This window comes from Oncorhynchus masou, chromosome 33 (assembly GCF_036934945.1).
Source record: "Oncorhynchus masou masou isolate Uvic2021 chromosome 33, UVic_Omas_1.1, whole genome shotgun sequence".
Taxonomy (NCBI): Eukaryota; Metazoa; Chordata; class Actinopteri; order Salmoniformes; family Salmonidae; genus Oncorhynchus; species Oncorhynchus masou.
Window position 1 is genome coordinate 24,977,854 of NC_088244.1, and position 25,554 is coordinate 25,003,407.

The 25,554-nt window shown below is 43.1% G+C and overlaps 2 protein-coding genes and 1 pseudogene across 3 annotated transcripts; 1 reads left to right on the plus strand and 2 right to left on the minus strand.

Annotated features, from left to right (window-relative positions):
* Positions 1-64: 64 nt before the first annotated feature.
* On the minus strand, positions 65-8,923 carry LOC135527444 (RING finger protein 207-like; annotated as a pseudogene).
* Positions 8,924-12,172: 3,249 nt separating this feature from the next.
* Positions 12,173-14,883, plus strand: LOC135528093 (large ribosomal subunit protein eL22). The gene is made up of 4 exons (XM_064956892.1): positions 12,173-12,256; positions 12,763-12,876; positions 13,902-14,026; positions 14,692-14,883. Exons 1-4 carry the CDS (start codon positions 12,245-12,247, stop codon positions 14,834-14,836), a joined length of 396 nt encoding a protein of 131 aa, XP_064812964.1. The 5' UTR covers positions 12,173-12,244; the 3' UTR covers positions 14,837-14,883.
* A 1,330-nt stretch (positions 14,884-16,213) lies between these two features.
* Positions 16,214-25,058, minus strand: rcc2 (regulator of chromosome condensation 2). 2 transcript variants are annotated; one of them, XM_064956890.1, is made up of 11 exons: positions 24,922-25,058; positions 23,613-23,831; positions 23,344-23,437; positions 23,022-23,165; positions 21,590-21,810; positions 21,358-21,472; positions 20,962-21,128; positions 19,812-19,992; positions 17,750-17,928; positions 17,524-17,601; positions 16,214-17,413 (listed from the first exon to the last, which is right to left on the minus strand). In XM_064956890.1, exons 2-11 carry the CDS (start codon positions 23,817-23,819, stop codon positions 17,309-17,311), a joined length of 1,491 nt encoding a protein of 496 aa, XP_064812962.1. In that variant the 5' UTR covers positions 23,820-23,831; positions 24,922-25,058; the 3' UTR covers positions 16,214-17,308. The 2 variants fall into 2 exon arrangements, with proteins under 2 accessions (XP_064812962.1, XP_064812963.1); XM_064956891.1 differs by lacking the exon at positions 24,922-25,058 and adding an exon at positions 24,592-24,713.
* Positions 25,059-25,554: the final 496 nt, after the last annotated feature.

Sequence of the window (25,554 nt, forward strand, 5' to 3'; positions counted from 1 at the left end):
TAGAAACATGTACATGTTATATTCAATATAATTTACATAAGTTATGGGTGAGCACATTGAAGTCTCATGACCCCATCCAGTTGCTTAGGGAGACATCTTCCAAATCTCTGTTTTTCTGCTTCCCTGGCCAGTAGATTCTTGTTCTTGAGGGCAGCCTCGTCAGAGAGGTTGCTGAGAGTGTGGTTATCATCTGGTACAGGTCAGGTCATTTCTGAGCATAAAGTTGAGGTTTAACATAGAAGTTAGTTCTCACTCAAATCAATGATCAATTCTTCCAACAAGTTATTAAGTAATCTCGCTAGCTTACTTCTGTGTTGTTAAAATTGTTTATTTAGTATCTTTAGTATCTGTAGCCATAGTGGTGTCCTCAGGTCTTCAGCATGTCCTCTGTCAGTCTGTGGGAACATTGAATAGAGAATACTTCACGGAACACCACGTCTTACATGGTCACCATGATAGAAACAAACATTTCAAATTGTACATTTGCCAGAGTAACTTGTTAGTCAAAATAATGTTATAGTTTGTGATTATGTACAGTAGTTACAGTGGCTTGGTTCCAGTACCTGGGTTCAAGGCATTCCTTCACCTTGGCGATGGATCGGATGTAGGGGCCGATTTGCCTGGCGATGGTGGTCAGGTATCTGTTCTCTTCCGTTAGCTGCGTCAGCTCATGAAGCTGGGGAGAAAACAGAATGGACACATACAGTATATAAAACACCAACTTCACCATATCTAACAGAAAAACAAAACCTCTTTTACCTTCATAGATTTTCTGTTCATTTGCAACCCTCTGAAAGATATCCTCCCAGACTTAGGGGAAAGATAAGATGGAGATGAGCCTTAAAAGGAGAGCTGGGTTACATTTATAAACCGTGTTGTCTGAATACTTTTTTCAGAATCCTCATTGCTTTGGTGATTCCCACCTCCTCAAACATAGCCCTCATGAGTTCCACTGCAGAGTACTTGGAGGAGATATGGCTGTACGGAGGTATCCAGGATGACTTCCACGGTTTCTGTCTTGATGAGGGAGGGGTGCTTGGTCAGATCCCTGTAGGTCTGCTGGTCCTTCAGCTGCTGAATGGATGACTGCAGCGTCTAGACACAGTAAGGAAAACACAGGATTTGTTTGTGTGTGTGTGGGGGGGGGGCTACAGGACCGTAGAGGATTCAGTGTAGCGCCTTCATAGAATTCAATGAACCAGGCACCCCTGAACGTCAGATCTTTTCATGACACATTTCAAATACACATACAAAAACACTGTGATTGGCTGTGAAATCCCTCAGTAATGTTGTAACAATGGGTATCAGAGTTGTACAGTAACTTTAAAATGTTGTAGAAGCTCACTCACCCTGTAGCTGTTCTCAGAGTTGCGACAGTGCTCAGTAAATGGGGTCTCCCAAACCTTTACCAGGAGGACCTTGGTGATGATATAGCAGTGGGCTTCGGCACCATGGATGAACCCAGGGACATGTCACTGATGGGAGGGAAGTGGCAGGGCACGGATAGGGATGACTGCAGGCTGAGGAGACAGAAGGACATTTACACAATAAATAAATATCTTTACATAATATCTTTTACACAACAGGTAGGGGTGTCCTCATATTACGCTGGCTATTTCAGAACATGACGAGCATATTTGGAAAGTATAAGCATACTGTCTTGAATGTTGAGGTTTCACTCATTGGGAACATCAATAACATGCTAATTACATTTTCCCCTTGAGCGTGTAGGTCTGCACAATTTCCATATGGTAGGGGTGAAATATGACTCACAGTCTGCTGGCATTGCCCAAACTCCATCCCCAAATAACAACATTGACGAATACGCTGATTCGGTGTGCGAGTTCATTAGAACGTGCGTTGAAGATGTCGTTCCCATAGCAACAATTAAAACATTCCCTAACCAGAAACCTTGGATTGATGGCAGCATTCGTGTGAAACTGAAAGCGCGAACCACTGCTTTCAATCAGGGCAAGGTGTCTGGTAACATGACTGAATACATACAATGCAGCTATTCCCTCCGTAAGGCTATCAAACAAGCTAAGCGTCAGTACAGAGACAAAGTAGAATCCCAATTCAACGGCTCAGACACAAGAGGCATGTGGCAGGGTCTACAGTCAATCACGGACTACAGGAAGAAATCCAGCCCAGTCACGGACCAGGATGTCTTGCTCCCAGGCAGACTAAATAACTTTTTTGCCCGCTTTGAGGACAGTACAGTGCCACTGACACTGCCTGCAACGGAAAAATGCGGTCTCTCCTTCACTGCAGCCGAGGTGAGTAAAACATTTAAACGTGTTAACCCTCGCAAGGCTGCAGGCCCAGACGGCATCCCCAGCCGCGCCCTCAGAGCATGCGCAGACCAGCTGGCTGGTGTGTTTACGGACATATTCAATCAATCCCTATACCAGTCTGCTGTTCCCACATGCTTCAAGAGGGCCACCATCGTTCCTGTTCCCAAGAAAGCTAAGGTAACTGAGCTAAACGACTACCGCCCCGTAGCACTCACTTCCGTCATCATGAAGTGCTTTGAGATACTAGTCAAGGACCATATCACCTCCACCCTACCTGACTCCCTAGACCCACTCCAATTTGCTTACCGCTCAAATAGGTCCACAGACGATGCAATCTCAACCACACTGCACACTGCCCTAAACCATCTGGACAAGAGGAATACCTATGTGAGAATGCTGTTCATCGACTACAGCTCGGCATTCAACACCATAGTACCCTCCAAGCTCGTCATCAAGCTCGAGACCCTGGGTCTCGACCCCGCCCTGTGCAACTGGGTACTGGACTTCCTGACGGGCCGCCCCCAGGTGGTGAGGGTAGGTAACCACATCTCCTCCCCGCTGATCCTCAACACTGGGGCCCCACAAGGGTGCGTTCTGAGCCCTCTCCTGTACTCCCTGTTCACCCACGACTGCGTGGCCACGCACGCCTCCAACTCAATCATCAAGTTTGCGGACGACACAACAGTGGTAGGCTTGATTACCAACAACGACGAGACGGCCTACAGGGAGGAGGTGAGGGCCCTCGGAGTGTGGTGTCAGGAAAATAACCTCACACTCAACGTCAACAAAACTAAGGAGATGATTGTGGACTTCAGGAAACAGCAGAGGGAACACCCCCTATCCACATCGATGGAACAGTAGTGGAGAGAGTAGCAAGTTTTAAGTTCCTCGGCATACACATCACAGACAAACTGAATTGGTCCACTCACACAGACAGCATCGTGAAGAAGGCGCAGCAGCGCCTCTTCAACCTCAGGAGGCTGAAGAAATTCGGCTTGTCACCAAAAGCACTCACAAACTTCTACAGAGGCACAATCGAGAGCATCCTGGCGGGCTGTATCACCGCCTGGTACGGCAACTGCTCCGCCCTCAACCGTAAGGCTCTCCAGAGGGTAGTGAGGTCTGCACAACGCATCATCGGGGCAAACTACCTGCCCTCCAGGACACCTACACCACCTGATGTTACAGGAAGGCCATAAAGATCATCAAGGACATCTACCACCCGAGCCACTGCCTGTTCACCCCGCTATCATCCAGAAGGCGAGGTCAGTACAGGTGCATCAAAGCTGGGACCGAGAGACTGAAAAACAGCTTCTATCTCAAGGCCATCAGACTGTTAAACAGCCACCACTAACATTGAGTGGCTGCTGCCTACACACTGACACTGACTCAACTCCAGCCACTTTAATAATGGGAATTGATGGGAAATGTTGTAAATATATCACTAGCCACTTTAAACAATGCTACCTTATATAATGTTACTTACCCTACATTATTCATCTCATATGCATACCTATATACTGTACTCTATATCATCGACTGCATCCTTATGTAATACATGTATCACTAGCCACTTTAACTATGCCACTTTGTTTACATACTCATCTCACATGTATATACTGTACTCGATACCATCTACTGTATCTTGCCTATGCTGCTCTGTACCATCACTCACTCATATATCCTTATGTACATATTCTTTATCCCCTTACACTGTGTATAAGACAGTAGATTAGGAATTGTTAGTTAGATTACTTGTTGGTTATTACTGCATTGTCGGAACTAGAAGCACAAGCATTTCGCTACACTCGCATTAACATCTGCTAACCATGTGTATGTGACAAATACAATTTGATTTGATTTGATTTGTCACTCCCGGCAATGGACACGGAGCGTCTTTAGCCCAGCAGTAACAGAGACTCAAGGCAATAAGCAAACTCGGTCCGATATTCTGTGTTGATCTAAACCAGAAACATAGAAGAAAACATATGGGGTGTATATTTGGGATGTGACATGACCAAACATCAGTTGAGGAGTCAAGATGACAAGAGAGAGGGACTTAATACTGCTATTCTGAGCTGGTCTCAGTCTGTGTGGCAGTTTGTCGATCTTCTTTAGTCGCTGGATAACAGATATCAAAGTCAAACAAATTTGCTTAAAGACTGTATTCATAATTGCTAATATTCCATTTAAGGTTTTGGTTTGTGCCCTTCTGGATTCATAGAACCCGATTAGGCATTATGCATCATACTACACTAGCAAGGTGGAGGGGAACATTGGCTTGAGTTGATTATATTACTATATTACTGCTCAAGATGGAACATCAATTAGGATTACAAATACAGTTGGGCACTGTGAATAAGATATTGTAAAAATAGGCAACATGTATCACTACTCCAGGATAAACAGGCATACCATAGACAGGATATTACCTGGAGAGTGGGTAAGAGTGCATCCAGATGAGACAGCTGTTCTCATTTGCTACTGGGTTGGAAGTGGTGCCAGGCAAGCCTGATGTAGCTAGTCCTGACACATTATTATTCATTTGGCTTTAATCTATATTTGTCTGCTGCCAGGGACACCTTAATCTCCCAGTAGGATCTATATATACATGTGGAACAGGATACATATTAGGCAGGCATTAGACAAGCCATTAGGCTGTTCAATATCTCTTGGTATTGTACAGTCTAATGAATTCTCAAAGCAGGAAGTCTTGTGCACCCGAATGTCACACTATTTCCTATATAGTGCGCTACTTCTGGTCAAAAGTAGTGCACTATAAAAAGGGAATGTGGTGGCATTTGGGACGCATATTGTCTGTCTGTGGTAAGACTTCCTTCTTCGAGAGTTAATTGAGTTTACAGCGATTTTTAATGGCTAGAGGCAACCATTGAGGCTGAATCTGTGTGCGCTCTGTTCGGAAGGTCCATTCAAACAATAACAGGTTAACAGTTTCTCTGAGCATAGGCTATACATTAGGGCTACATGATAAACATGATTTTCAGGCAAGGTAGCATGAAGCAAAATGTATTCTCACCTTTGCGCTGCTCTTAGGATAATTTGTTTTTGATCTGACAGTTTTTCATTCAAAAGAGGACAATATTATCTGGGTCATTTAATTGCATTGCAAATCTCTCAAGATTAAATTTACTGTACTCTAATGAATACTTTCCCAAACAAAACTAATTTACATAAATTTCCTCTCGGTTTGTAAATGAAAAGCACTACTTGAGCATTACAACTGTATCCAGTATAAGTCAATAAAATGTTGCTCTAATGTAATGTTGTGCAAGGTATTGAATCTTCAGCTACTTTAAGAGATAGGACATGAAGAGTGACACCTTGTAGTAGAATTTAATACAATTTGCGGAACTGCATAAAAAAACAACGACAACATTGATTAATTGAGGAAATCGAGGGAAATTGTATAACAGACTTCCACATTTAGCCCAACCCCTTTGAATCAGAGAGATGCCTTGCTCAAAGGCAGAATGGCAGATTTTTCCCACCTTGCTGGCTCGGGGATTCAAACCAGAGACCTTTCGGTTACTGGCTCTTAACTTCTAAGTTAACTGCCACCCCCTGAGTTGAGTTTAATGTTTTCAAAATGGCCGATGACTATGTCAGCTCACCTGCACTTTGTTGAAAATAGTGCTGATTGCGCACTCCTCCTCATCAACATTCTCTCTGACCTCCTCGATCATGGACTTCAGCAGGATGATGGCCTCTGGCCGACGTCTGGAGCTCCTTCACCGCCTAGGAGTCAGGGGTCACACCATGAGAAGGCACTAGACAACACCACACGCACGCACACACACACACACACACACACACACACACACACACACACACACACACACACACACACACACACACACACACACACACACACACACACACACACACACACACACACACACACACACACACACACACACACACAACAAACTACACTCCACCAAGTTCCTCCACACGTATTGCTGTCTATAGGTATATACAGTGCATTCTGAAAGTATTCAGATCCCTTGACTTTTTCTATATTTGGTTACGTTACAGCCTTATTCTAAAATGGTTTAAATAAATAAATGTCCTCATCAATCTACACACAATACCCCATAATGACAAAACGAAAACAGGTTTTTAGATATGTTAGCAAATGTATCAAATACATAAAACAGAAATACCTTATTTACACAAGTATTCAGACCCTTTGTTATGAGACTTGAAAATGAGCTCAGGTGCATCCTGTTTCCATTGATCATCCATGAGATGTTTCTACAACTTGATTGGAGCCACCTGTGTTAATTCAATTGATTGGACATTATTTGGAAAGGCACACACCTGTCTATATAATGTCCCACAATTGACGGTGCAAATCAGAATAGAAACCAAGCCATAAGGTTGAAGGATGTGTCCGTAGAGCCCCGAGCCAGGATTGTGTTGAGGCACACATCTGGGGAATGGTACCAGCAAATATCTGCAGCATTGGTCTCCAAGAACACAGTGGCCTCCATCATTATCCAATGGAAGAAGTTTGGAACCACCAAGACTCTTCCTAGAGTTGGCCGCCTGGCAACAATGAGCAATCAGGGGAGAAGGATATTGGGCGCTGAGGTGGTGATGGTGACTCTGACAGAGCTCCACAGTTCCTCTGTGGAGATGGAAGAACCTTCCAGAAGGACAACCATCTCTGCAGCACTCCACCAATCTGGCCTTTATGGTAGAGTGGCCAGACGGAAGCCACTCCTCTGTAAAACACACATGATAGCCTGCTTGGAGTTTGCCAAACGGCATCTTAAGGACTCAAACCATGAGATCAAAATTCCCTGGTCTGATGAAACCAAGATTAAACTCTTTGGCCTGAATTCCAAGTGTCACGTCTGGAGGAAACCTGGCGCCATCCCTATGGTGAAGCATGGTGGTGGCAGCATCATGCTGTGGGGATGTTTTTCAGCGGCAGGGACTGGGAGGCTAGTCAGGATCGAGGGAAAGATGAACGGAGCAAAGTACAGAGAGAGCTCCTTGATGAAAACCTATTCCAGAGCGCTCAGGACCTCCGACTGGGGCGAAGGTTTACCTTCCACCAAGACAATGACCCTAACCACACAGCCAAGACAACGCAGTAGGTGTTGGGACAAGTCTCAATGTCCTTGAGTGGCCCAGCCAGAGCCCGATCTAACGGCTCTGAAGAGCCCTGAAAATAGTTGTGCAGCTATGCTACCCATCCAACCTGACAGAGCTTGAGAGGTTCTGCAGAGAAGAATTGGAGAAACTCCCCAAATACAGGTGTGCCAAGCTTGTCTTGTAGCGTTATACCCAAGAAGACTCGAAGCTGTAATAGCTGCCAAAGGTGCTTCAACAAAGTACTGAGTAAAGGGTCGGAATACTTATGTAAATGTGATATTTCTGTTTTTTAAATTTGTATTATTTGCAAAAAAAATAAAAAAAACAGTTTTTGCTTTGTCATTATGTGTAGATTGATGAGGAGGGGAAAAACGATTTAATCCATTTTAGAATAAGGCTGTAACGTAACAAAATATGGAAAAAGTCAAGGGGTCTGAATACTTTCCGAATTAACTGTATAGTGTATATGTGATTGTATACAAATGTATCAAGGTTCAAAATTATTATGTTTCAGTCAAATTTTGTATTTTTTGGCGCTTCTTGCGGTCAATTTGCAGTCTACAAATTATTTGTTATTATGTTTTCGGCTCATCTGCCCAAGCTAAAATTGTCCCACGGCTGTAGGTAATAGAGTTATAATTAGGAGAATGCACTCACTATGATGGCTTGGTCCAGCCTTTCACAGCTTTGCATATGTGCTGTCTCAATATTGCTTAATAGTTGACTACTTAATTATTTAAGTGATAAAATATTAGGGATAGGAGCTGACTGTAACTCACACTTGCATGTCTCTGAATCAGTTGATCGACAGCATGGACTTCTCTGTGGAGAACATGATGTACAGCTAGCTCATCGTGGAGGGCTTGTGGATAGACAGACAAACAGTCACGATCTGACATACATGCAGACATTACAATGGAATCTCAGAGAAGAAAGAATTTGAGTTTGAGAGCCTTGGATTTCACCAACATTTTCACCAACATTTTCAGTGCACCTGCTAGTTTATCCATAAAATATTTCTAGCTGTTTTTAAAGGGGTACGTAACACTTTAAGATTGAAGAAGATTGTAGTTTTAACACACCACATGTTTTGTGGGCCCCATCGTGTGATTGGCAAAGGAGACAATGTCGTGGCGGGAGAGTATCTTGTTCTTGTGGGTTGTTTCCCCAAAAGCTCCACATAACGGCTGGCTACAAGAGTGTGCAAAGCTGTCATCAAGGCAAAGTGTGGCTACTTTGAAGAATCTCAAATATAAAATATATTTTGATTTGTTTAACACTTTTTAGGTTACTACACTACTGGTACTGTAGTATCACACTGAATTCTGACAAACAACACTGCATATTACTTTACACCAGTGTGATTTCCCATGTCATTAACTGAATTAATCTCATACACGAACATGTTACTTAGAGCATATTTTCAGTCTTTTAAGGGGAGCTAGAGGATTGACTAGACTTGTCCCACACTTAGCAAGGTCCACTGTAGCCTCTCACCCTCTCATGCAAGAGCATTGCAAATAGAATGCTCACAGTTTACAACCCTTCAACTAGAGCATAAACACTAGGCAACCCATAGAAAACAGAGCACATAGCCTATATGACAGAGCATTTAATATCCATGTCAGTAAGTTAGTTATGTCATGTTAAGCTTCATGTGATTCATGCTAAATAAACTCATATGCATCCTGGAAATACCACCACAATCTCATCTAAACTAGTTTGCACTGACATTAACATATCCATATCCACAGTACTGCAAAATGACAACGTTATATAATCCGGTCCTGGAGGTCACAGCAATGAACTTCACCGGAGCCCAGAGGGATCAATTATTCAAATGCCTAGGTGCCCAAATTCTCTTTATCTTGTCACTGAAAGTTGCCAGGTTTCTAGGACCACACTGTGCTCAATGCCAGGCAGGATGAAACAAAGGCAGGATTTACACTGCAGCTGTTCATTTCCCCCAGATAATCCCCTGGAACTTTCATCCTACAATTGCTAACTGGAGAGGTTGTGTTGCTCTAGATACCTTTCAATGTACAAGACTCGACCCCCAACGTTCCAATCTCCGACTGTACACTCATACAACAAATCAAATCAAATCAAATGTATTTATATAGCCCTTCTTACATCAGCTGATATATCAAAGTGCTGTACAGAAACCCAGCCTAAAACCCCAAACAGCAATCAATGCAGGTGTAGAAGCACGGTGGCTAGGAAAAACTCCCTAGAAAGGCCAAAACCTAGGAAGAAATGTAGAGAGGAACCAGGCTATGAGGGGTGTCCAGTACTCTTCTGGCTGTGCCGGGTGGAGATTATAACAGAACATGGCCAAGATGTTCAAACGTTCATAGATGACCCGCATGGTCAAATAATAATAATCACAGTAGTTGTCGAGGGTGCAACAAGTCAGCACCTCAGGAGTAAATGTCATTTTTTTTTTTTTTTTTTTTTTTTTTACCTTTATTTAACCAGGCAAGTCAGTTAAGAACAAATTCTTATTTTCAGAACGACAGATTTGTACCTTGTCAGCTCGGGGGTTTGAACTCGCAATCTTCCAGTTACTAGTCCAACGCTCTAACCACTAGGCTACCCTGCCGGCTTTCATAGCCTATCATTGAGAGTATCTCTACCTCTCCTGCTGTCTCTAGAGAGTTGAAAACAGCAGGTCTGGGACAGGTAGCACGTCCGGTGAACAGGTCAGGGTTCCATAGCCGCAGGCAGAACAGTTGAAACTGGAGCAGCAGCACGGCCAGGTGGACTGGGGACAGCAAAGAGTCATCATGCCAGGTCGTCCTGAGGCATGGTCCTAGGGCTCAGGTCCTCTGAGAGAGAGAGAATTAGAGAGAGCATACTTAAATTCACACCGGACACCGAATAAGACATGTTAAATACTCCAGATATAACAGACTGACCCTAACCCCCCGACACATAAACTATTGCAGCATAAATACTGAAGGCTGAGACAGGAGGGGTCAGGAGACACTGTGGCCCCATCCGATGATACTCCCGGACAGGGTCAAACAGGCAGGATATAACCCCACCCACTTTGCCAAAGCACAGCCCCCACACCACTGGAGGGATATCTTCAACCACCAACTTACCATCCTGAGACAAGGCCGAGTATAGCCCACAAAGATCTCCGTCATGGCACAACCCAAGGGGGGGGCGCCAACAAGGCCCCTGAGTTGATAATTGATTTGATAAAGCAAAGGTCATTTGTTCCATAAGAAATTAAAATACTTATATCATGCCATCCACTACATCAATGGAATGACCCATTTTATGTTTCCAAGCTGCTGTAATACAGTCACAAGAAACCAAACTTTCTTACCCACAGTGGCGGCAGGAGAGTTGGCCTTTGTGGTAAAGGTTCAGCAGACAGGGGTGTTTGTACTGCTCATGGCATACCAAGGGGTGACAGTTCACCTGTCTGTCTGGATCATATAGCTTCTCCAAAAGGCAGAATATTCTTCCACACCACAGAAGGTTGGTGGTATCTTAATTGGGGAGGACGGGCTCGTGGTAATGGCTGAAGCAGAATTGGTGGAATAGTATCAAATACACCAAACACATGGTTTCTATGTGTTTGATGCCATTCCATTTGCCATTATTATGAGCCGTCCTCCCCTCAGCAGCCTCCACTGCTCTACACATCTGAAAATACAACACAGGAAAGCCCATCAGAGTGATGCTGATCTATGTCGGTGACGTTTCAGAGAATGATTGAAAATGCACCTGTAAGCCTATACTTAATGAATATGTTAAGAAGCAGATACTTAATAAATACAATAAGAATATGGGCTGAACAATTACCTTGCTGCTTGCTGCCTTATCTGCTGTCCCAAGCAGGAATGACAGATATGAGGAGGGTCTTTGAGTGTGACTGGAGGGGATGGAGTGCTGGCCTAGTAGAGCCTCATAGGGGACACTGCAGGCTCCACTGACTCCTGTCAAATGTCATGCATTGCTTCCTAATGCAGAGCGGAACAATAAAGGGAACACATAGTATATCTTTCATGTTTTACCTTGATGTCTGCCTCTCTGCTCACTAATGCCAGAGTTTATTATGTCACTATTGGCAAGGAGCTATAGCCCAAGAACTGTATTTGTCATTATGAAAGGACCAATCAGATAGGGTTATGATGATGCCATTCTGAAGGGATCAATCAGATAGGAGAGTTATGGCAATGTCATAATAAACAACCTACCAGAGCAGGGTTATGGTGATGTCATAATCAAGTGATCAATCATAGAGCAGCATTATGATGACTTAGTCATGGAGGGATCACCAATCAGGGAGCAGGGTTAGGATGACGTAGTAATGAAGGGAGCAATCAGAGAGCAGCGTAACAAAGAACTAATGAGCGAGCAGGGTTATGACGATGACATTATGAAGGACCATTCAAAGAGCAGGGTTTTGACAACGTCATTATGATGGACCTCTGATTCAGAGGGTTTGAGTTAAATGTGGAAGACACATTTCGGTTGAATACATTCAGTTGTGCAACTGACTAAGTATCCCCTTTCCCAAACAGGTAAATATGGACCAAAAAAACAACAACACCCTAAGTGTTTTTCTGTTTATTTTTTGTGTTGTTCTTTTGTTACAATTTGTAGAAGGATGTATTGTTTCTAACACGTTTGTACTTGTTATCCTTAAAAATATATAGAATTTCAATAAGATGTATAAACAATAATGTTAAGCCTTTTAATCGAACTCTGATGCCGTGATTGTATCGACTAGATCTGCGATTGATTCATCAGGCCAAAATGTAACGCACGCGCAAACCCAGCTCTTCCTTTCTGCTAAATTCTTCGCAATGGCTCCTGTGGTGGGTACAATCGCGTGTGGAAAATTGTTCAAATATATACATTTTTCACACTTAAAATGGCTGTACATTATTTGTATAAATCGGCGCATATTTGAGAGGGCTTGTGTAATCGTTAATCATGCTAAACAAGGCACTGAATTGGGTTTTGTTTTTCACGAGGCCCGCTAAATTAGAAAGTTTTTTTTTTTAGTTTAGCTAACGTTAGCTTGCCAGATCCACCACGTTGTAGCTACACAATTAGCTTAACATTTTTCTGTTCGTTTTATGGTCAGCAGTAGTTTGATTAGTTAAATAAAAAAATGTTGGTATTTACTTATAAGGAGCCACCAGACTAAAACTTCATCTTAATTGGGGATTAGCCTAGACCTAGTTGATGTCTGCGGTTGTATGGTGGTGAACTAATATTGGGTAACGTTAACTGTTAGATTATAGGCAGCTAACTAAACGGAACAGCTGCAATGGTAGTGACTGTCATAGTTTTAATTGGCTGTCAATCTTGTCTGCAGAAGAAGCAGAGCACCAAGGGGTCCAAGGGTGGCAAGAAGAAGAAGCAGGTCCTGAAGTTCACTCTGGACTGCACCCACCCTGTTGAAGATGGCATCATGGATGCTGCCAACTTTGTAAGTAGTTTTGCAGTTACACTGACAGGTTTTTATACCTGTGCCTGGTTGCAAGGACAATTCTAATATTTTAGTTGCACAAACGCCCTTATTCGAAACCCCCATTAGCCACAATCCTGAATGATTTCTGCCCTTCCACAATGGTCACTTGGTTTAGTATAAACTGAAGGATGGAAGGAGCTTATGAAATGACAGTTCATGGGATCGACATGTTGAACAGAATCGTCCAATGCAGCTGTTTTTTTTTCTCATTATCAATGAATTTATGGGTAACAATTATGTACTGTACTGTAATTGTTTCTTTATCATTTTAAGAGAAAACATAGCTTCTTAGCCATGAGCAATTTCTCAAGCAAGAATTTTGGTAGGGCTATGGGAGTGGTCATAAGTGGGGAGGAGGACACTGAAAATGTGCTGTTATTGGTAGGTTTGGAACTCTGATTGGTCTATTAACTATTTTACTGTCTAGTGATGTCACCAGGAAGGACAAGCCACCATCCCACCAAAACAGGCTTACATTTCAGGCTGTCGTTTCAAACAACTCATACACGAAAAGGGTTTTTATCATCTTCACAATTTCACAGCATTATTCCAACCTCATAGTGTGGAAATGTATATAAAACTGGGCCTTTAAATCTCAAGTGGGATTTACACTAGCTAGCGACCTGCACAACAACACACAACTTAAAAACCAACTGTGTTTGCTGACAGAGCAAGAGACTAGTTGATCACTCCATGAACGACAGTTGGCTTATAGAGCCAAGTGAAGGTGTGATGTCACTGATGTGCTCCAGCCAACAGGCTAGTTTCACATCCACTACACTGTTGTTGTCGCACTGCTTTGATTTATCTTGGCCAGGTTGCAGTTGTAAATGAGAACTTGTTCTCAACTAGTCTCTGGTTAAATAAAGGTGAAATAAAAAATACATTTTAAAAAATATAAAAAGTAACATTGGGCAACTGTCAATCTTTTGTTGTTGGAAATTAGAAGTATGTGCTGACACAGTATGTTTTAATGGTTAAAGGAGCAGTTCCTCCAGGAGCGCATCAAGGTGAATGGGAAAGCTGGAAACCTGGGTGGTGGTGTGGTGTCTATTGAGAGGAGTAAGAGCAAGATCACAGTTTCCTCCGAGGTCCCCTTCTCCAAAAGGTATGGTAACTGCACTGGCAACTCAGGACTAGTAATCAAATTGCAATGCAGACATTTGGACATTCTTGGAAAAAAGAAAATATTTATTAAATGTCTTTCACCCAATACATTGTTTACATGTTCAAGCTATTAAAACGTTGGTAAATACTTATGTCCTCATATGAATAATTGACTTACACTTTTGCACTGCTTATGATGGATAAGAGGCCCTGTGTTTGTATAGCCTTTATCGGTAATATTTTTGTTTAGGTTGCTGGTGTTGATATTGATGATGCCAATATTGACTTTTGGCTATGTAGAATTCAACTTAATAATTCCCACTTAACCAACTCCCAAATGCTTTATGACTTTTCTCCTGCATCTGTCATGCACCCACCAGTAACATTATGTGCATCAAAATACACTGGCTGTGAACTGAATTCTCCCTCAGACTTCCTTGTTGAGTTTATCCACCCCTGCCCATGAATACGCTAACCGCACGTGACTGCGCTACAGTATCATTCTTCAACCTTTGTGCTGTGTATTTGTGATTCATTAAGTTGGGGTGTACAGCAACAACAAAAAACATTAGCTTTACTAGGTTGTTTTGTATGTGTATATTGCTTTGGGGAAAACATTGAAAGCCAAAGTGCAACCTCACACATCTGAATGCCATCTGTCTGTAGATATCTGAAATATCTGACCAAGAAGTACTTGAAGAAAAACAATCTTCGCGACTGGCTGCGTGTTGTGGCCAACACCAAGGAGAGCTACGAGCTGCGTTACTTCCAGATCAACCAGGATGAGGAGGAGGAGGAAGATGAGGATTAAACCTCCTGTCTGCTGGATTTTGTACATTTAATAAATTCTTAGTACTTCTTTTGTACTTTTTCTCTATGGTGACAAGACAACAGGTATGTTCACTAGGAACCAACAAAAGCAAATGGTCCAAAAATGGGAGGGATCTAGCTGAATTTGTCCAGCAAAAAACTCATTTTGTATCTGGGTGACAATGTAGTACACGATCAGGGATGGGCAACTGGCAGCCCTTTGAAGGCCATTGGATCAATTTAAAATAAAATTGTCAGGGTCTCGTATTATTTCAATTTGGTTGTGCATCAGTTCTGCTTGTCACCCCGTTTTTTTTTAAATTATTGGTAAATTAGTCTAGCCATCTAAATGTAATCATGGTTGAATTACCGGCCTGGGGGGGGGGCATTGATTGTTAGTCTCAGATTGACACTGGCAAAATTTTTCACCCTATGGTAAAATTGCAGCTCATTTTCCCCCCATGGACGATGGCAACATGAGTAGAATTGCATCGTTTTCTCTACACCCCATAGCAAATGTGTGGAATTGCATAATTTCCTCTGCTGTCGAGGGGAGCTGCTAAAATATTTAGTTTGCATTATGAGCACAGACCAGGCAAATGCAGCCCCCACCCCCATCAGTTGCCCAACCTTGCACTACATTAAGCTAGCCATTAAAAAAATCAAGACAATAGTCAACCTACTATGTTAATCCAGCATAACCAAATAAATGCCAAGTGTTGGGCCATCGTAATAGCTTCAAAGCACCTTGGCATAGATTCTACAAGTGTCTGGAACTAGATTGGCGGGATGCAACACCATTCTTCCGAGACATTCCATCATTTGGTGGAGGTGAAAAACACTTAAGGCACTTCCATCTGACGGATACAGCCATGGCATGATTTAAATCAATTTCATGCTCATCAAACCAGTGTGACTGCTTGTGGATGGGAGCATAGCCATCGTAGCCAAAATAAATTATACATGACCAAGCAAGATGGGATGTTAATTGCTTAATTAACACAGGAACCACAGCTGTGTGGCAGCACCTGCTTTTAGTGTACTTTATTTCCCTCATTTACTTAAGTTTGCATTATTTTGGTAGTTATCTGTACATCATGATTCTTAATATTTGGCAACTCGGAAGGTGTGATATGTTCATTAGTAAATGGGGAAATGTGCTTATGGCAGACAAAGCCTGGTAAGATGAATTAGATTAGTGACACCAAATGAAGTAGTGGACATAGCCATTAGTATTGCAAACAACTGGCCTAGCAACTGCAAAATACAGTGGCTGATTGGTTATCAAATTTACTGAGGCTAGCAGTAGCTAGCATTCCCTCCCCACTTGAAGTGGTGTGGCACGAGGCAAAAAAAAAAAGACTAAAGAAAAATCAACCAATTTACATAAACCTTTATTACCATTTCCATGAAAAAGTTTCAAAATGTTGAACAAGATGTGGGTCTTCTGACCCAGACAAAAACTATTTGTTGCAATACAGGTAGACTAACAAATGAAAAGAAAATAACCCATCTTGATTTAAAACCAGAATGTCCACTCATTGCATACATACTTAGTCAACCATTTGCACGAAAACAAGCGTAAGACTCAAGTACTCACAACCCACATTTCTGCTGGTTTTCATTGCCAAGAGTGCACAGTGACCACACCTGGTTTCCCAGGCTAAAAAGAGTCACTGAAAAAAGGCAAGAATGACAACAAGCAGACACTGGCATTTGAGGGACAGTTACGCATCCTCAACACCAATATTTAATCATACAAATGAAGAGACATAAAACCAAGGAATGTAACAGAAGTCAATGGCTGGAGAGCATCGACTTGGTGGCACATCTCAGATCCTGATTATGCTCTGACAGTGCACACCGATCAATCAGACACAAACAGTAACACTGCCATGGACTTCAAGAACAAAGTTTAAACTAAATTTTGCAATTGGTCTTTGGGAACAAATAACAAATGCATTCACTCCATACCCCGAAAGACTGTTTCAAAAGGCACAGATATGGAGTGTTGGTCTTGAATTGATCCCTCGCTTGGAAATTAAAATCAGCCCGAAGAGGACTTTGATGTAGCACCCATTATTGTGAGGGAGACGAGGGCATTGATCAGTTCACAACTGAAGAATAAAAAGAGACAACGTGAAAATAGAGAACGCTTCAGTGGACTTGCCGGGGGAATGAAAGGGGAGTATGAGTAGTAGAGATCCTCTCTCCAGCTGTAGATGTCTGACTTGTGAGGTCAGGGCAAATTCTGTCGAGTGGATTTGTTTCAGTTTTTGCACCGCATTTTCTCTGAATTAATCTCAGAATATATGTAGGCCCGACTTGTTTTTCAAGGCGTATGCATACATACATACATACTCGTGAGAGCCCACCCTCCCCAGCCATCCATCATGACTTACAGTTGACCTAGAGGGCCTCTGAAGTGAAAGCAAAAAAAAAAAAAAAAAAGTGGTGGCTGGAGAATACCATATTAGAGTGTGCGTGGGTTGTACTCTGGCAGCTTCTTGAGCTTCTCTTGTTCCTGTGGAGTGTCCTGTCTGGCAATGACCAGGGAGTGTGCATATCCCATCACCACCTGCAACCACACCACAGTGAGAATGGGCCCAAACTAGTGAACACACAAATGCAGTTCCCATCTACAGAATGCATCATTGTGTTTATTCAGTCTCTGTTGCCGCTCCATACCTGTTCAGCGTAAACTCCATCCAGACTCTTAACCTCCTGGGCAGTAGTGGAGGACTTGGCCTTGTTGTCACCGTAACCCTGTAACAAACACACGTCATAATAGGTGGAAAACCTGGAACACATGTGCCAATTCAGCAGTCTTTTATGAGCACACCAGCACCTCGGTATGTTTCTAAAATGGTGTGCGAAATGTGTTTTATACATACAATTAAATATTACGTCTTACCAGCTCGCCAAAAGTAGGGGAGGGTCCCCAACTGATGGTGCTGTCGTCTGCAGCGATAACGATACTGCTTTTCCCGCAGGCCAGACTGCGGACCTTCCATCCACACAGGTCCTGTACAGCCTTGGGGTACATGGTAGATTCCCGCGAGGTATTTGTGACCCCCCAGAAAAACAGCCCCCCTGCACACGGAAGGTAATTAGCATAGCTTCCTTATTAAAAACACCAGCATCCTGGTCAAGTTTCCAAATCGCGTAATGGCTAAGGCATTAGACTGACAGATGCTAGGTTCAAATCCTGGTTAGTGTACCCTTTGAAATCACCACAATATACAGTGCCTTGCGAAAGTATTCGGCCCCCTTGAACTTTGCGACCTTTTGCCACATTTCAGGCTTCAAACAAAGATATAAAACTGTATTTTTTTGTGAAGAATCAACAACAAGTGGGACACAATCATGAAGTGGAACGACATTTATTGGATATTTCAAACGTTTTTAACAAATCAAAAACTGAAAAATTGGGCGTGCAAAATTATTCAGCCCCCTTAAGTTAATACTTTGTAGCGCCACCTTTTGCTGCGATTACAGCTGTAAGTTGCTTGGGGTATGTCTATCAGTTTTGCACATCGAGAGAGACATTTTTTCCCATTCCTCCTTGCAAAACAGCTCGAGCTCAGTGAGGTTGGATGGAGAGCATTTGTGAACAGCAGTTTTCAGTTCTTTCCACAGATTCTCGATTGGATTCAGGTCTGGACTTTGACTTGGCCATTCTAACACCTGGATATGTTTATTTTTGAACCATTCCATTGTAGATTTTGCTTTATGTTTTGGATCATTGTCTTGTTGGAAGACAAATCTCCGTCCCAGTCTCAGGTCTTTTGCAGACTCCATCAGGTTCTCTTCCAGAATGGTCCTGTATTTGGCTCCATCCATCTTCCCATCAATTTTAACCATCTTCCCTGTCCCTGCTGAAGAAAAGCAGGCCCAAACCATGATGCTGCCACCACCATGTTTGACAGTGGGTATGGTGTGTTCTGTGTTGCTTTTACGCCAAACATAACGTTTTGCATTGTTGCCAAAAAGTTCAATTTTGGTTTCATCTGACCAGAGCACCTTCTTCCACATGTTTGGTGTGTCTTCCAGGTGGCTTGTGGCAAACTTTAAATGACACTTTTTATGGATATCTTTAAGAAATGGCTTTCTTCTTGCCACTCTTCCATAAAGGCCAGATTTGTGCAATATACGACTGATTGTTGTCCTATGGACAGAGTCTCCCACTTCAGCTGTAGATCTCTGCAGTTCATCCAGAGTGATCATGGGCCTCTTGGCTGCATCTCTGATCAGTCTTCTCCTTGTATGAGCTGAAAGTTTAGAGGGACGGCCAGGTCTTGGTAGATTTGCAATGGTCTGATCCTCCTTCCATTTCAATATTATCGCTTGCACAGTGCTCCTTGGGATGTTTAAAGCTTGGGAAATCTTTTTGTATCCAAATCCGGCTTTAAACTTCTTCACAACAGTATCTCGGACCTGCCTGGTGTGTTCCTTGTTCTTCATGATGCTCTCTGCGCTTTTAACGGACCTCTGAGACTATCACAGTGCAGGTGCATTTATACGGAGACTTGATTACACACAGGTGGATTGTATTTATCATCATTAGTCATTTAGGTCAACATTGGATCATTCAGAGATCCTCACTGAACTTCTGGAGAGAGTTTGCTGCACTGAAAGTAAAGGGGCTGAATAATTTTGCGCGCCCAATTTTTCAGTTTTTGATTTGTTAAAAAAGTTATAAATATCCAATAAATGTTGTTCCACTTCATGATTGTGTCCCACTTGTTGATTCTTCACAAAAAAATTCAGTTTTATATCTTTATGTTTGAAGCCTGAAATGTGGCAAAGTTCGAGGGGGCCGAATACTTTCGCAAGGCACTGTACATCAGGTACTTAGGGAAGTAACAGTATTATGGGTATAGTGGTATTATATTGAGAATAGGGGTTAAAAAACATTTACATTTTTATCTATTCATTACTCAACATTCAAAGGAGTTACGCATTGTGTCCCATACCCATTTCATTGACAGCGAAGGAGCACTGGTAGCCAGTGTAGATTTGGGATGCCCCACGCCCGGGGAAGTCAAAGAGCTTCACCAGTCTGGGCACCATCTCGTCCTTCTGCTCTGTGTGACCCAGCCGCCCATAGCCACCAAAGCCCCAGGAAAACACCCGCTTCTGGGAATCCAATATCAGCTGGACACACACACAAAGTTTACACACTGACCCGAGTTAGCCTCGTGCAAACAAAACATGGTAGAGAAAAAAAGAGAAGGTATTTGTGAATTAACCAGAGCCATTGACAGGTAAAACACATTGAGTAGAGTATTGCTTTCAATGCAGGCTGGTACCAAATGTTCAGACCAGCTTCGCTCCTTTTTGGACCCAGATTTAAGGATCAGAATGCAAAGGTCTCCATCTGCAGGTTCATTAACTACGAAGGGAATACTCGACATTCAGAATTTATGCAAAAGCAGAGAGTAGGCTCAGTTGGTAGAGCATGGCACTTGCAACATCAGGGTTGTGGGTTCCATGGGGGACCAGTAAGAAAATGTATTACTATTATGTCGATCTGGATAAGAACATATGCTAACTGGGAGGGGGGGGGGGGGCAACTAATGTAAATCAACATTTTGGCTAAACGCACATTTCTAAAATTCACATTTCTGTCTGATGGGGGTAATTGTGACAGTAGGGATCAAAGCCTGTATTCATAAAGTGTTTCAAAGCAGCAACTCCCCCCTACGGACTAGGGAGATGCGAAGGTCGAGAGCCATGAGTCCTCCAAACCACGACCGTGCCGAGCCACTCTGCTTCTTGACACACTGCTCGCTTAACCAGGAAGCCAGCCACACCAATGTGTCGGAGGAAACACAGTCTAGATGGCGACCAAAGTCAGCTAGCAGGCGCCCGCAACAATGAGTTGCTATAGCACGATGGGAGAAGGAAATCCCGGCTGGCTAGACCCCCCCCCACCCCAACGACGCTGGGCCAAACGTGTCTCCCGGTCACAGCTGGCTGTGACACAGCCTGTGATTGAACCCGGATCTGTAGTGACGCTTCAACACTGCGATGCAGTGCCTTAGACTGCTGCACCACTCAGGAGGCCCTCAGCATTCCTTCTCTAAGACAATGAATACAGGACCTGGTCTTTTCTCTCCTCACCGTGTGATTGCCTCCGCAGGCGACATCTCGGACCACCACGTTGGGTACGGGCGTCACCTGGCCATCCTTACTCTTCTCGATGAAGATGGTCACGCGACGTGCAATGGTCTCACAGTCGAACTCAATGCGCTGGGCGCGGGCAATGAACTTTCCATCAGAGTTGTGGCCTGTGACCCAAACACGGTAAAAATAAGTGCTACGTCAGTGTTTGATTTGGAATGACTTTTGACTGGGTCACTGTGCTGCCATTTAACTCTTCAAAGAACACACACACACACACATATATATACACATATATATATACACATATATATATACACATATATATATATATATATATATATATACATACATATATTTTTTTAATCGGTCCAGTACTATTAGCTAAAACCATACCTAGCTGGCCATACTCTGGGCATCCGAACGAGTAAAGGTTCCCTTTGCAGTCCACCACCATGCTGAACTCTGCCCCACACGCCACCTTGACCAAGGGCTGCCCGTTGTACTGGATCTGAGAGGGGCAAGGAGAAGATTCAATAAATACAGGCTCATTAAGTGGCCATATTAGACCTATAATAAAGCAGCAACAATAATGAGGCATATTAATAGGGAAGTTTATGTTGCTTACCGGGGCTGGACTGAGGACTGCATCAGTTTGGTTCCCTTGGCCCAGCTGACCCAGTTTGTTCTCACCAAACGAGTAGGCGGTGCCACCCTCAGTCAATGCCAGGGTGTGGTTGCGTCCACAGGCTGCAGCCACCACCACCTCGTCTGCGAGGGCCTCAATCAGCTTTGGGGCCTCCAGACGCTTAGTGTCCCCGTGACCCAGCTGACCCTTTTCATTTCGACCTAAGAGGCAGGAGGTCGTCAACATGGACCTTTCCTCCTGGACTCAAACCAGCTAGAATGATTGCATCTGAGATATACAGTGCACTCAGGCCCCTTGCCTTCAGGACTAGAAATGTTTTCAAATTTATTAAAAATAAATTTTACATAAGTATTCAGACCCTTTGCTTTGAGAGTTGAAATTGATCTCAGGTGCATCCTGTTTCCATTGATCATCCTTGAGATGTTTCTACAACGTGATTGGAGTCCACCTGTGGTAAATTCAATTGATTGGACAGGATTTGAAAAGACACACCTCTATATAAAGGTCCCACAGTTGACCGTGCACACCAGAACAAAAACCAAGCCATTAGGTTGAAGGAATTGTCTGTAGAGCTGCGAGACAGGATTGTGTCGAGGTACAGATCTGAGGAAGGGTACCAAAACATTTCTGCAGCATTGAAGGTCCCCAAGAACACAGGGGCCTCCATCATTCTTAATTAAAAATAAGTTTGGAACCACCTAGACTCTTCCTAGAGCTGGCCGCCCAGCCAAACTGAGCAATCAAGGGGAAAGGGTCTTGGTCAGGGAGATGACCAAGAACCTGATGGTCACTGACAGAGCTCCAGAGTTCCTCTGTGGAGATGGGGGAACCATCCAGAAGGACAACCATCTCTGCATCAGTCAACCAATCTGGCCTTTAAGGTAGAGTGGCCAGACGGAAGCCACTACTCAGTAAAAAGGCACATGACAGCCAGCTTGGAGTTTGCCAAAAGGCACCTTTAGACTCAGACCATGAAACCAAGACAATGCAGGAGTGGCTCAGCCAGAGCCCAGACTTGAACCCGATCGAACATCTCTGGAGAGACCTGAAAATTAGCCGTGCAGCGACACTCCCCATCCAACCTGACAGCTTGAGAGGATCTGCTGATAAGAATGGGAGAAACTCCCCAAATACAGGTGTGCCAAGCTTATAGCCTGTAATTGCTGTCAAAGGTGCTTCAACAAAGTACAGAGTGAAGGGTCTGAATACTTATGCAAATGTGATCTTTATTTGTAATAAATTTGCTAACTAATTCTAAACATTTTTGCTTCGCCATTATGGTGTGTGTAGGAGTTGAAAAACAATTAACCATTTTATAAAAGGCTGTAACAATGTGAAAAGTCAAGGGGTCTGAATACAGTGCATTTGGAAAGTATATAAACTACAATCTATTACAGTACAACATTCCTACCCCAGCTCCAGAGCTTGCCCTCTGTGGTGATGAGGAGGCTGTGGGCGGCACAGGGCCCAGACACCACACTGCTGACCTGCACATCATTCAGGCAGCCGTAACGGTGAGGACCCCACAGGTTCTGGCCTAGGTTCCTGAAGGCCGCTGCGAGACCACACACACACACACACACACAACAAGTGACTTCAATACTGCAGTCAATTAGGATGATTGCTTGAATAAACTTCCATAGCAGGTAGCACCAGTGCTATTGAGGGATAGCTTTGAGTCTGGAGCCTTGCATTACGCAATGTTTTCATTACAGGACTTGGCAGGGTTATACCTTGTGCTTTCGGAACCTCTTTCCTTCCAATGAGATCCCAGTTGGTGGCCCCGAAAATGAGCAGTTGACCTTTGACTTTAGGTAAGTCAAGTTTCTACGAAAATGACAGATCAGTGTTTAAGATCAGTGGGTCTTTTTTACTCTGCATAAGCACTCCTTATTCACTTGACTAATAACATATCTAGTCATGTTAACCACAATTCTATAGTCAAACCCCTCTTGGTGAGCTGGACATTTTGATTTTACCTCCTGCAGGTCAGGAAACTTACTATTTTTTCTTTAATGTCGTCAGGCACAGTGACTGGTTGAAGGCCTGACTTTGCAGCAGGCTTGCCAGGTTTCTTTGTGTTCTCCTGCTCTTCATAATCATCAAATTCATCATCACTGCTGAACTCCCTTTCCTTCTTTTTGCCTCCTGCCCTCTTCCTCTTGATCCCACCATTTCCAGAGACTTCAGTTACCTTCTTGCGTGGCATGTTTGAAGGTATCTGGGGGGGTAAACAAAAACAGACATGCATTGTGATATCAATGGAGCGGCAGGTAGCCTAGTGGTTGAAGCGTTGGACTAGTAACTGTAAAGTTGTTAGATTGAATCCCCGAGCTGACAAGGTAAAAATCTGTCGTTCTGCCCCTGAACAAGGCAATTAACCCACTGTTCCTCGGCAGTCTTTGAAAATGTGTTAACTGACTTTCTTAGTTAAATATTTTAATCAATACCGAAATCAAACTCTTGCTACGCTGAACTGATGACACAGCAATTTGCAATGCGTTTGAACTTGAAGACATGTAAACAAAGTCAAAGAAAACTAAGCATATACGTAAACTTAACATTAAGACTAAGTTCAAGTATACAAGCCAAAGCCACCAATGCTAGCCAAGATTAGCCATAGCGGCTCGCAGGTTAGCTAGCATTCCTGTCCGCATTTCTTTGTTGTCTACGTGCTAGCATAATCAGTGGCTACTAGATAGTTGCTCAAAAAAGGGCCTGTTAGCAAACATACCACGAGCTAACGTCAGTTAGCTACGGGAAATGACAAATAGCCACACAATGACGGTTTACTGGACTTTGTTAAATGAGTTAGCAAGCCAACTGTGCTAGCTAAGTAGTTAGCTAGCGTAATCTAGCAATCGATTTATAAACTATGACAAACATTGGGTAACGTTAGCTAACGAGTTGCAATACACCCGATTAAAATACTTTCTCCCCCAACTGTAAAAGTTGAAGGTGAGAAGAACATTTAGCTAAACCTTTTGGCTTCAGATAATCTTCCTTCTAACGTTAATTCGGTGACTAACGTTACTGTAATTAACAAGCTTGCAAGAGAGATTTCCTAATTCTGCGGCTGTCGTGCATCTGTCCGTCTTCCACGTCTTTGATTGATTTTAAACAATAGATTCTTGCAGTCTCCGGCTCTATGAAACCACGTGGGTACTGCCTTACATTGGTTAAATTCTAGTTAGTCGGATAATACAAAAAGCCATAACTTGTGAAATACTTACAACTTTCCCTTTTGTATATTAGCTGCTGCATGTGATTAAAGTTGTAAAATATAGCAAGCTATATGTTTCAATGCTTACCTGGGATTCGTTGTGGATGTCTGGCCTATAGGTCTTTTGATTGATGGTCTTTTATCGTTATGAGTCCTCCCTCCTTTTCGTCTGTCTTCTTTGTTAAAATGTAAATATGTGCAGAGACGTGACATACCGGTCGGTACTACAAAACACATGGGACTTAGAAAATGTAAAGAAAACTACAACCCAGTAAGCTACCAAAGTATTATGTCGCCCTCTTGTGTCGGGGGTGTGAATACAATCCATGAGTGTAACATGTTTTACAAATGCAAATTGTATATTATTATTGTTTGTATTTTATTTTAAATGTAATCTTTATTTAACTAGGCAAGTCAGTTAACAACACATTCTTATTTGCAATGACGACCTATCCCGGCCAAACACGGACGACGCTCCCACTCGGGAGCCCTCTATATAAGATAGAGCCACAGATAAAAGGGGACTTAGTTAAAACAATTATTTGCCAGAGCTAATTGCTCAATGTCAGTGAATTACATACTATTTAACTGTTCATTTCAACAGCCTGACCCTGCCACTTTGTTTGGTAAATTTAGGGATGGGGTTTGGGAAATGTCACCACTGAAATTCAGAAGGACTGAAAGTCCATGAGCTGGCATGATCTTTTGAAACACATTTGGA